The sequence below is a fragment of the Blennius ocellaris genome (assembly GCF_963422515.1).
Source record: "Blennius ocellaris genome assembly, chromosome: 7".
Classification (NCBI taxonomy): Eukaryota; Metazoa; Chordata; class Actinopteri; order Blenniiformes; family Blenniidae; genus Blennius; species Blennius ocellaris.
Genome location: NC_137656.1, coordinates 21414225 through 21425709, shown reverse-complemented (window position 1 = coordinate 21425709; position 11485 = coordinate 21414225). Strand labels below are relative to the sequence as shown.

Sequence of the window (11485 nt, the reverse complement as noted above, 5' to 3'; positions counted from 1 at the left end):
TCGGTTTGGCCTGTCCTGTTCTCTCTGTGGTCGGTGAAGAAAAAGCTCCGGCAAAATGAAGGTAAGAGACTTAAAAGATTCGTTTAGCTCCACTCACTCATTTCATTTATGTTTAATTTAATTGATATATCATATATAAATACATGCACAATATGTGCAGTATACAAATCATCGTAAACAATTCTACTGAATTGTTGACTAATCAGCCTTTTTTCTTTGATGTAGGCTCAGAGTTATTATTTGTATTTAAAATCATAGCTCCAATCGGCAGATATTTTCTTTGACATTAAAAGAAAATCTCAATCACGACATCCGGCAAATTCAGTTCAACTGACATCAGTTATCCTTTCATCATGGAGTTAATTGAGCTTCTGATTAAAATGATACTCACTCCTCATCGCTGCATGAAAGCTGGTGACATGTTGGAAGTGGCCCTGCCCACTTTGAACCTGTGGAACTGAAATTTTAACTCTTCTCACTCAAGCCCTTCAACGTGACATGGTGGCCTCCAGCTATTTGTGCATTAGTAATAGCAAACATTGTGTAAGCCGACTAAGCAATGCCACAATTGTGGACTTTTGTCTCAGTTCGCCATGTTAGGTGCAGCTCTGGGTATCTGGATCTTATCAGCCCTGGTGTGTGAGGGGACTGCTGACCATCATGGACATCATGACTCGGGGGATCAAGACACTGCCGCCGACAGCAGCCTCTCCTCCGTGATTTCAGCCAACAAAGAGTTTGCCTTCCAGCTGTACAAGAAACTGTCCGCTCATGCTGACAACCAAGGCAAAAACATCTTCTTCTCCCCCCGTAGTGTTTCTGTTGCCCTGGCTGCCTTGTCTGCAGGAGCCCGGGGGGAGACCCAGAAGCAGCTTCACAGCGGTTTGGGTTTCAACAACTCCCAACTGACACAAACGGATGTGGACCGAGCTTTTCACACACTCCTGGAACGGTCCAACCAGATGTCCCCTGAAGACACCAGTGAAGGGACGGCGGTGTTTATGGACCAACGCTTCAAGCCGTATGCAGAGTTCCTGGATGTCCTGAAACAGTCATACTTTGCAGAGGGCTTCAATGTTGACTTTACTCAAACCACCGACAGTGCAAATACCATCAATAAGTATGCGTCAGATAAGACCCACGGGAAGATTGAAAAGCTGGTTGAAAGCCTGGACCCAAACACCGTCATGTTTCTCATGAGCTATATCTACTTCAAAGGTAAAAGGTTGCGTGAAATAATACTTCTTTGTTCTTTTGTTTTCATCGATATTTTCTAATTTAATGAGCTCGTCGCTGTGCCATAGGAAAGTGGGCCACTCCATTTGAGCCTGAGTTGACCAAGCAGGACATGTTCCATGTGCATGAGAACAAAAAGGTTCAAAGACACACGACGTATTGCGTACAGATTGAAATTTCATAACGTATGAATTATTGTGCAGCGTCTTCTTCAAATTAAAGCCGTTGTAACGGTCACGTTTCAGGTCCAAGTCCAGATGATGAATATGGAGGACAGCTTTGACACATATTATGACGTGCCAATCAACACATCGGTCCTCCACCTTCCCTTCAACAGCTCCTACTCCATGCTTCTGCTGCTGCCAGATGACATGGCAACACTGGAGAATGCTCTTTGCCCGGGCCATATCACCAAATGGCTGAAGTGGATGAAGTCAAGGTTGACATTTTTTTGATTTTCAAATTTTATAATATTAATATGAACGTTTGACATGATGAGTTCAAATCTCATTGTTTGTTTGTTTTCTTTCTTTTTTTCAAATTTTTTTTTATATAGGAGATATTATATCTCTGTTCCAAAGTTCTCCATCAAATCTTCTTACTCATTGAATGACATGCTGATTCAAATGGGAATGACAGACATGTTTGGGGACCGTGCGGATCTCACTGGCATTTCAGAGGGACAAAAACTGGCCGTCTCAGAGGTAAAACAAAGAGCGTGTGTGGCTGAACCCACAGTGTCTTCACTGTTTTCCATTCATCTTCTTCTCATTCTTTATCAATTGTGCTGTAGGTTGCCCACCAAGCAACCCTGGACGTTGACGAGGCTGGAGCCACAGCGACCGCTGCCACAAGCATTCACATCACACTTACGTCGTTCCAGTACATCCCCGTCATGAAGTTCAACCGTCCCTTTATGGTGGTCATCACTGACCGCAACACAGGCGACTATCTTTTCATGGGCAAGATCATGAACCCAGTTGCTGAATAGTAAATCTGGGCAGGGACATTGTACGTGTGATGCTACCAAAGAACAACGGCATTTGAAAGGAGTGGTGACTGAACACCTAACTCAAGTCTGTCAGCAACATTATTATCTGATTAAATGCTATTGTTGACAAACCTTTGGAGAATGTGTGAACATCTTTCTTAACTCGAAGTGAAAACTTTGTATTCACTCACAAATGATGCAATGTGCAATAAAAAAAACACCTAAATAAATCTTTGTTTGTGATCTTTTGCTTTGTGGTTTCATGCATGAATAAGAGTAATTTTTGACAATTTTCCCCCAATGATGTATGTTATTTTACTTGGTTGGGCAAGAATACTTTTAGTTAATCAATCTTATAAGGAATATATTATTCACTGCTCCTACCTCAGACACTGGATGCTGTTCTGTATTTTAATGTGTGTTCTGATTTGAATTTTATAGAATCTACAATGGGGGTGCATGTTGGGACAGTGGTAAGCACTCTTAACTGTATTTCATTCGATTTTTTTTTATGTGACGTTTTTGGAGCAACTGGTTGCAGTACATAAATCACACTGTAGGTGGCGATAACACGCCTCGTTGTATTTGAGACGCTGAAAGCAGCAAATGTCACGAAGAAGGAAATGCTGCGATCTGATTGGCTGATATGGAGATTGTTTCAAACATGGCCGAACCAGCGGAGGAGGGAGCGCCGGCTGGAAAGTTTATCCAGAAAGAAAGGATAAAATACAGCCCGGAGGAGGAGGCCAGGCTGGAGAGGCAGCACTTCTGGAGGATAATCAACGCTTTCAAGTTTTACAGGTTGAACAAACGTGTTTTGGATGAGAATACGTAAACGGCAGCGACAGTGTCTGTTGACGATCATTTCAGTCTATGAAAATAGCTCAGAGCAGATAAATGGTTGGAGTTAAAACTGTTTAAGTTGAGCGCTTTTCTCTTTAATGAGTCCACCATATTGTTAAAGCACACAAGGAGTATACAAACGGGAGCTAATTGCACATTAGCTCGTTCACCAGACGTCAGTTTATTTGTTAGCTTTTAGCTACCAACCGTCTGCTCTCTCGCCAGGCTCCATGTCCAGGAGCGAGTCCAGCGCGCTGAGCGCCAGTTCATCAGTCTCCCGCAACACCACCAGGATTTACTGCCCGGCGTTTTGTCCAACCTGGCCCGCATCAGCCAGTGTGCAGAACACAACCAGGAGGTGCTGCAGGCCATCATTCACAACAGCCTTCACATGTTTGAGAACATGGAGTACAGTGAGAGGGTAGGGCTCGACCAGCAGGTACAGTTCTCTCAACATTTCCACTCTTTAACCTCATTAAGATACTCGGAGTTTCTTGCACCTTTACGTAGATTCAGTGTGACTTATGTCAGTAGCAGGGAATGTAAAAGCCTTCAGACAATGATAAGCTCTGCTTGCGTTGTGTTGGATTCTTTCACGGTGTCTTTTGACCAAATGACTGCAGTCAGTAATAAAAACATCAACTCATAGCATTTAGTTTACATGGAGGCTCAGGTTTGAGTTCCTCCTTATAAATACTTCTCTTTAACAACACATGCATTGGATTCATGTTATAACAACTAAACTCGGTTGACTATCGGCATTGAATTTGTACACATAATTTAGATAGAAGATTTAAGATATTTACCGTCGTGTGTACAGTAAAGTAAATAAACAAACTCTACATTCATGCATAGTCAGTTTGTGCAATTTAAATTTACCATGCCCATTTTTTTTTATTTGGCTTCCATTCTTTTGCCAGGAGGGTGCAAAGAAGACACGTCCATCCTCTACATTTGACATGGACAAATTGAAGTCCACTATAAAGCAGTTTGTCAGAGACTGGAGTGACACAGGCCGGGCTGAGAGGGAGTCCTGTTATAGGCCCATCATCCAAGAGATACAAAGGCTCTTCCCAAGGGACCAATAGTAGGAAGCGTTCATGTTTATTTGTCCTGCATGGCATTGTGTATAAAGATAGTGTTGGTTTTCCTATTTTATTTTATTTCTTTAAACAGAAAACTAAGCATGACCACATAATAATACACATTTCTTATTCTTTAGTTTCAAATAATCGTGTTGTTGTTGTGGTGGTGATATTTACTCTGTGTTTTCTATGTGATATGTGCATTCTGTGCATTTTATTATGTCAGTGATGTGTCTAAGGTGAGCGTGCTGGTTCCGGGTGCCGGACTGGGCCGCCTGGCCTGGGAGATAGCGCGACTGGGTTATATATGCCAGGGCAATGAATGGAGTTTCTTCATGCTCTTTTCTTCAAACTTTGTTCTTAATAGGTAATCAATACACGAACATTAACACTCCTGTGATTCTAGTTGCCTCAGCCGGTTCATTTCGGTCATTGACCTCCCACAATCACAACAATTAACACCGATCAGATCCGGTATTTGCAAGGGCTTCCAAATGTTCACAATTACAGACGTTTTGTTGTTGTCGTTAACATATAAACGTTTACACTTATTTCTTTTAGCATATATGTTATGCAAAAACAATATTTCAAATGCATTTTTTAGACACTATGTGAAGCACTTGTTTCGTTGGATCTTTGCTGAAACGTTGGGCTCTCTACGTCCAGGTGTGAAACGGTGAACTCTTTGACCCTCTACCCCTGGATTCATCAGTTCAGCAACAACAAGAAGTCCTGCGACCAAACACGGCCGATCACATTCCCTGACGTCAATCCCCAGAGTTTGCCGTTAACTTCAGACTTCTCCATGGTTGCAGGGGATTTTGTGGAGGTCTACAGTGAGCAAGGTGAAAATACACGTATTTTATCCAGTGAAGACACACAAAATATCTGGTTTGATGAACATGTTGCCCTCGCTATTTGAAAGTTTACTGCAGTTTCCTCTTCAAAGGACACAGTGACTGAAACGTTCAGTAAATTCTAAATAAATTAATATTATTTAGGCCTGATTGTTCTGTATGTTTATATTCCTGCCAGAGTCCTGGGACTGTGTGGCCACCTGTTTCTTTATTGATACAGCTCATAATGTCATAGAGTATGTGGAGACCATCTGGAAGATTCTTAAACCAGGGGGAGTGTGGATTAACCTAGGTGAGTTCAGCATTCATATGAGATATGCATTGATTTATTGGTTAGACTTCTACTTTATCTTGCTGGAATATTTTACAAAAATTTTAAATATCTTTGGGAATTTATTTTTGTAGCCTCAATCTAATGAGAATAATATTGTCCAGTTAAAATGAGGCAATCGGTGACATGAATCTCAGTGTGTCACAAAGTAAAAGTGTGGTTACTTCCATATTTATCGTCTTTCTTTTAAACTGTTACAAAGAGCTACAGAATCATCACTTTTCAGAAGACTTTTTTCTTTTCCTTGAGATTTCCACTTTTGATCTGGAGATAAAAAGATTGTCACAATGTGCTTTAAAGTGAATCGTGACTTCACTTGAGTGTTTAAACCTCTTCAGGCCCGCTGCTGTACCACTTTGAGAACATGGCCAACGAGCTCTCAATTGAACTTAGTTACGAAGACATTCGGACTGCGATGGTCAACTTTGGCTTCAACATTGAGGTAAACTGAGGACTTTTATTAGTATTCTTCACATCTGACCTTTTCCCTTCGCATGCCATTAGCGGAATTCACATTTTTCTGCAGGTGGAGAAGCCGTCGATGCAGACCACCTACACAGAGAACGACCGGTCGATGCTGAGGTATGTTTATGACTGCGTCTTCTTCGTGGCTCGAAAACCTGCAGAGCTGTTCTCAAACGGTCAAGACGACGACGACGACGACCAACAGGAAATTTCACCGTCTGCTGCAAAGTCACCGCGGCGGGAGGATGTTGACTGCCTTACGTGACAAGAAGAACCAGTGACATGAACATTGAACTTAGCAGAGCAAGACTTGTGAAGAACTTGACAAAATAAAAAAACAACAACAAAAAAACAAGTACATGGACCCAGGAGGGGGAAAAAATGGACGTTGTATTCTTTAAAAAAAAAAAAAAAAAATCTCTTTAAGATGGCTCCCTTGGAACATTGTGCTTAATTACAGAGCCCGTGTTCTTTGTTGGACGGAATACACACCTGTTAATGGCTTAAATGTAGAATGTAATATGAAGTTTAGCAGTACTGTTGTCTGTAATGTTGGGATAAAAAAAAAAGAAAACATTTCACAGCCCTGGATGAAACCTTGAGTTTGAGATGAATCGGTCACTTTTTGCTGCTTTTGTTTTGAGTGGTTTTGTTTGATCTGTCAGCCATGAATATCCTTTTTAATTTAACTATTGAGGACCTACAGTTCATCGATACTCACTGCATGAAAGTGTGTGTGCCATGTTGAAGGAGAGCGTATTGTGAATATTTTTGCCTTTGGAATCTATTCTTTTAACTTTTGTTGCCAATGAATATATTTACTCATTTACATTAGTATGGCTTCACATGTTCAGGTAAAAAAGACAAAAAAAACCCAAACTTGTTTTAAAGTTGAAAATTAATCCCAGCACCTTTTTTGTTTGTTTTTTAATCACACTTTGGAATAAAAACGACACATTTAATTTTAAAACATCAATGTCTGGTTTTACTGAATCCACATTTTTGGCCATTTGTGGCTGTAAAAATATAAAAAACAAGACGTTACATCACTTACTACTGACAAGATTAAAATACCAATTTTGGAATGAAGCTGTGAGTATTTGTATGAGATGGCGGTACAAGTAGTACCTGAGATTTTTTTTTCTTCTGCCTTTCAGGGAGTTAGTAACCCTAATGTAGATACAGATCTGTTTTTTTCGTGAGAAGTAGGCAGGAAGAGATACACAAATCTCCATACAGGCACATATAATTTTATACTAAAATAGATTCTTACTCGCCTCACATGCATGTTTTTGGACTGTGCGGAGCAACTCAAGCCTGCAGAGAGAACATGCAAACTCCAGGCCTGTACTCCAACTCATATTCTCGCCAGTACAACCATGCAGCTAAGTTCTAAATATTGGAAGTGTAGTTTTGGACAAGAAGGTATTGTCCCCATGAATCAACATATTTTAGTCACCCACAATTCCTTATTCTCACGAAATTTTCACTTCAGAAACAAACACATTGAATGCAAAGAATTCAGTGGAGCGAACTGCTTGAATAAAGAAACGTTCGACAGAAATTAACAATGAAAGTACTTTTTTTGTAAGCAATCGCCAACTGAGCCGTAAATAAACCGCCACAGGAAGTCCATCGGGAGTGGGCGGGGTCAGAGAGCGTCGCTGCCCTCTGATTGGTTCTCACGATTCCTGTCGTTTCCGGTACCCAGTATTCTGTACCTGAACGCATCACCGCGTCGTGCGCACCTCGACACCGAAGAGAAATAAGGGTCTTTCTTGTCTCAGCCACGTGTTGAATGGACGTTGATGGCAAAGAGACGTGCTGAGGACTGTCTGCTTTTCGAGTCTTCCTCCAAGCGGTGCTGTGGTCTCCTGAGCCGTCTTGACATGCCGCTGGACAGCGTGGCTGCAACCAGCGGGGGCGTAAGTCCGCCGGTCCCCCTCGCTTTGTTGGGCAGCAGAAAGAGGCCGCGTCACGTCGGAGACCCGGACAGCCAAGTGGAAACGAAAACAACGCTGCCTGGCAAAGCAACGCACTGCAACGACAGGAAGCATGCAGCTGTTGCGACTGTGCACGGTGGTGGAAGTTTCCAGGAGCGACGCGTCTCCTCCGGCCTGGACACAAATCCTCCGAAACGACCTCGGACGGACTCCAGAAGTTCAGAAACCAATATTCACGGGCCTGCTGATAAAGTAAGTTAAGGACTGCAGTGCATTACTCGGAAGTGAGCTCCACGATGCTGAGGCCAGTGAGTGAAAGTGGGTGTAATGATAGTAAATGTCCACTAGATGTCAGCAATTACCCGCTTCATGGCTCATGGCGGTCTCAACGTTTGTTCAATTTATCGTTACAAAATGTTTACTTTTTTTTAGTTTGTTTATTTGCACTTTTCTGTTGAACTAATGGTTCTTGTGTTTCAACAGGATAATCAAGAGAAAAACACAGAGGACTCTGCCTTCAACTCCTTCCAGTACTGGCGGGTGCCCTTACCCGAGCTCGACCTTTCTCTGCTGGAGGACCGAAGTCATGACGCTCAAACTAAAGACAACACAAAACTCAAAGACTCTTCTTCTGATGCCATGGAGACCTGAACATTATTGATGCAATTTGTGCGGTCAGCTGTATGTCTCATTGAGATATTTTTGTGAATATAAGACTGCTTGAAATGCATCCAGTGGAGATGCAATGACGGGCTGCCGGAGGGCTGGACACTGTTTTATTGAGCTTAAAGTTGGTGAATAAATCTCACAGTTTGAGGAAACTACTGGTCAAACAGTTCTGAGATGTTGGGAAATCTTTAGTAACCGATTCCTGTTCATTGGTCAATCCGAGATCTATCCATTGTTTAGGACAATCTAATGTCACACTGTCACTGCTACATTTTGTTCATGTTCAATTTCCATGTTAGAATCCTATATTTTGTTGAAGGACTTAACTCCGCCTGCACAGAAAACTTGCAGTAGTGAATTGTGAATAGCCTTTACTTGTCTCATCCTTTTTAACTGCTTGAGCATTCCGCAAAGTGTGTAACACTGTCTCTCACACATTTACACACAAATAGAGGCAGCAGTCGGGCAAGATGCTCAATCCATTCATGTGGAGATGGGGAATTGAACCTGCAACCTCAAATTAGGCGATGACTGCTCTTCCAACTGAGCCTCAAAGCCCCGCTGTTGTTTTTTTAGAGCTTGTTTAGGTAGATGTTAAGACTATATGAAAAATACACCTCATTGAAAGCTTTTTGGGAGGCTGTATTGGTGTTTTTATTTCATATTTCATTGTTGGAAATTAAACTTCATGGTGGAGTGACTTTTAATGTGTGCTACATTATTTGAAGGGTTGGGCTTAGCACTTTGTGGACACACTATGTACTTCACAATTGTAAAGTATGTAACGGAACATTTAGTAGGATTACATATACTATACTCGCACACTGAGATCAAAGTAGTGTTCTGTTTGATTCTGCTCATACACAAAGAGGCATTTATTAGTTTTTTTCACACATTTATCACATTCATCATTTAAGTATTGCAGGTTTAGTTAAGTTGTTTTGAAAAGTGATTCCCCACCAGCAAATACACATCACCTAAAACACATTTCCAAATCCTGAAAGGTTTTCATTTCATGACCCATGTGACCCCTTCACATTCACATTCAACTTCTTGTCAGTTTTACAAACATGATATACACAGGTCATTGGCCTTGGTGTATAAAATATACTGTTAAGTTACTGAATAGTAGAGTAGTATGATGTAGATTTTTCTGTCCTGCAGCCACATGTGGCCCTGTGGTCCTTGTGTAGCGGCTCCCTGAAACTTTCATGAAAGTATTCATAGAAAAACCTTATTTCTCAAGTCTTTTATTTGCAAACCTGACCATCACAACGACTCATAGTGCCTATTTTGAAATTATTAAAAAAAATAAACCCAAAAACAAATAAACATCTTAAATATCTCAGACTCACAATGGCTACAGCAGTTAAACAGCTAAAAATAGATAAAAGATGAAAAGGAAAAGAAAAAAAGTCTTAACTGAAATAATTCAATCCAGCTAAACATGTCTGTCATTCATTGTGGTTATGAAAAGTAATACTGCAATCTAAATTGCAGTTACGGTTATATAGACATACATATATTCATGATTTGAATTATTTTTTATTTATTTGTTTATTTGAATTGTATTATAGTTTTGTGGCTCCAGACACATTTCATTCCATGCGATCCGTTTGTTTTGCAAAAAAGATCATGTAAAAAACAAACATAAATAAACAATAAAGTGTCATGTAAAAATTGTCATGTAAAGAAAATAAAATGAGGGTTACGTACAAATGAGGAATTTTAAAAACAGAAGAACAAGAACTTAAACGACCCGTTCTGCTCCGTGGGGCGCTCGTTTTGCCATCACTGTGGTGCCGGTGACAGCAGGACGTGCGGGGACTCGACCTGGACTGGTACAGAGGACGAATAAATGGAAGGAGGTGAGCATTAATGGAGTCTTTTAGCTGCTGACCAAGCACGTTGTACATGTTTGGCCCCACATAATATATTATTATTATAATAATTTTTTTTTGTTTTCCAGTGGGGTTTTCAGACCTCCTCTCTGTGGCTGAAGTTCACAGGTGCTCCTCCAGTCCCGCTCGGCTGTTGGAAGAAGAAGAAGGAGGTCATGAACTGTTCGAGGCTCCCCGGAGCGACTCTGCGCCCTTTGGACCAGGAGCTGATAAAAGTAGAGTTAAGATGAAGTGACTGACTGAAGACCTCCGTTTCGGACCCGTCAATTTAACTAATAATGGTACGTTTTTATACTTCGAACTAATGCATGTGTGCACTGAAGAGTCCAGCACTATTTATGAGAGTTTTGACTTTATTTTGTTTATCCATTCACGTTTCAAACGTAAGTCGTCCATGCACGTGAGCTTATCAGTCAATGTAATGTTCAGCAAATCAATTTACTTAGATAATGCAACTAGTGCAACGAGTTTGAGTTGTTGAGTGTGTTTATTAGACAAGTATTAATCTTTAACTTCGTGTTAACTGATGCCACGCTACTATTTAGTTGCAGTTTTTCTTTAAACATCTCTAAATGAACTGGAGACATAGGTATTTAATGTAAAGAATGGAAACATGTGACCTCAGTGGAGCTTGAGACATAAATAATATAAATATCTGTAGTGTACTACAGGCAATGAAATAAGTCTGCATTATGGTGGAACATTTCATCATTAGGACATTTAATATCTAAATAAAGGTCTTCAAAGCATTAAACGAATGTTTGTGATGTAGTTAAAGCTTGACAAACAATTATTATATGTTAACACACCTACAACATGACGCAATCTGTGGTTATTTGTTAAGAATCAATGAGGAGCGAACACGATTATTGTTGATAATTGACATGGTCCCTCTTACAAGGACGATGGTCTGAACATGTTTATTATACATTGATAATACAGTGTTATGACAAAATCAAATATTCATTAAACAGCCCTACCCATCACATCCTCATATATACTGTAAAGTGAGATTTAGACTGATAAAAAGTGCAACAAAAGTGTGCAAACTTAACTCTCAGAGAGACAGATGGAAATAATGAATCCACATTGGAAGACAAGATGTCATTTATTTGACAGCAGCTCAACCTCAGACCTGTTCCATGGTCCCCGGCACCCCAACGA

General features: G+C 40.7%; 3 protein-coding genes across 3 annotated transcripts; all 3 read left to right on the top strand.

Moving 5' to 3' along the window:
• Positions 1 to 593: 593 nt before the first annotated feature.
• Positions 594 to 2227, top strand: LOC308132653 (serpin A3-5-like; the record flags this gene model as incomplete). The annotated part of the gene is made up of 5 exons (XM_080499821.1): positions 594 to 1218; positions 1305 to 1375; positions 1482 to 1675; positions 1793 to 1940; positions 2030 to 2227. The coding sequence occupies 5 exons, from the start codon at positions 594 to 596 to the stop codon at positions 2225 to 2227; spliced, it is 1236 nt and encodes a 411-aa protein (XP_080355947.1).
• Positions 2228 to 2891: 664 nt separating this feature from the next.
• carnmt1 (carnosine N-methyltransferase 1) lies at positions 2892 to 6704 on the top strand (the record flags this gene model as incomplete). The annotated part of the gene is made up of 8 exons (XM_080498933.1): positions 2892 to 3028; positions 3296 to 3509; positions 3991 to 4157; positions 4382 to 4522; positions 4822 to 5000; positions 5191 to 5304; positions 5682 to 5785; positions 5870 to 6704. The coding sequence occupies 8 exons, from the start codon at positions 2892 to 2894 to the stop codon at positions 6071 to 6073; spliced, it is 1260 nt and encodes a 419-aa protein (XP_080355059.1). The 3' UTR covers positions 6074 to 6704.
• Positions 6705 to 7579: 875 nt separating this feature from the next.
• Positions 7580 to 8975, top strand: LOC308132056 (uncharacterized protein). Its single transcript, XM_080498999.1, has 2 exons — positions 7580 to 8003; positions 8235 to 8975. Exons 1-2 carry the CDS (start codon positions 7617 to 7619, stop codon positions 8400 to 8402), a joined length of 555 nt encoding a protein of 184 aa, XP_080355125.1. The 5' UTR covers positions 7580 to 7616; the 3' UTR covers positions 8403 to 8975.
• Positions 8976 to 11485: the final 2510 nt, after the last annotated feature.

What these genes read in the sequence shown, in the direction of transcription:
- LOC308132056 (XM_080498999.1), top strand. Translation starts at nt 7,617, where the DNA reads ATGGCAAAGAGACGTGCTGAGGACTGTCTGCTTTTCGAGTCTTCCTCC. An exon ending in TTCACGGGCCTGCTGATAAA is followed by an intron (nt 8,004 to 8,234) that starts GTAAGTTAAGGA and finishes GTGTTTCAACAG; the next exon opens with GATAATCAAGAGAAAAACAC.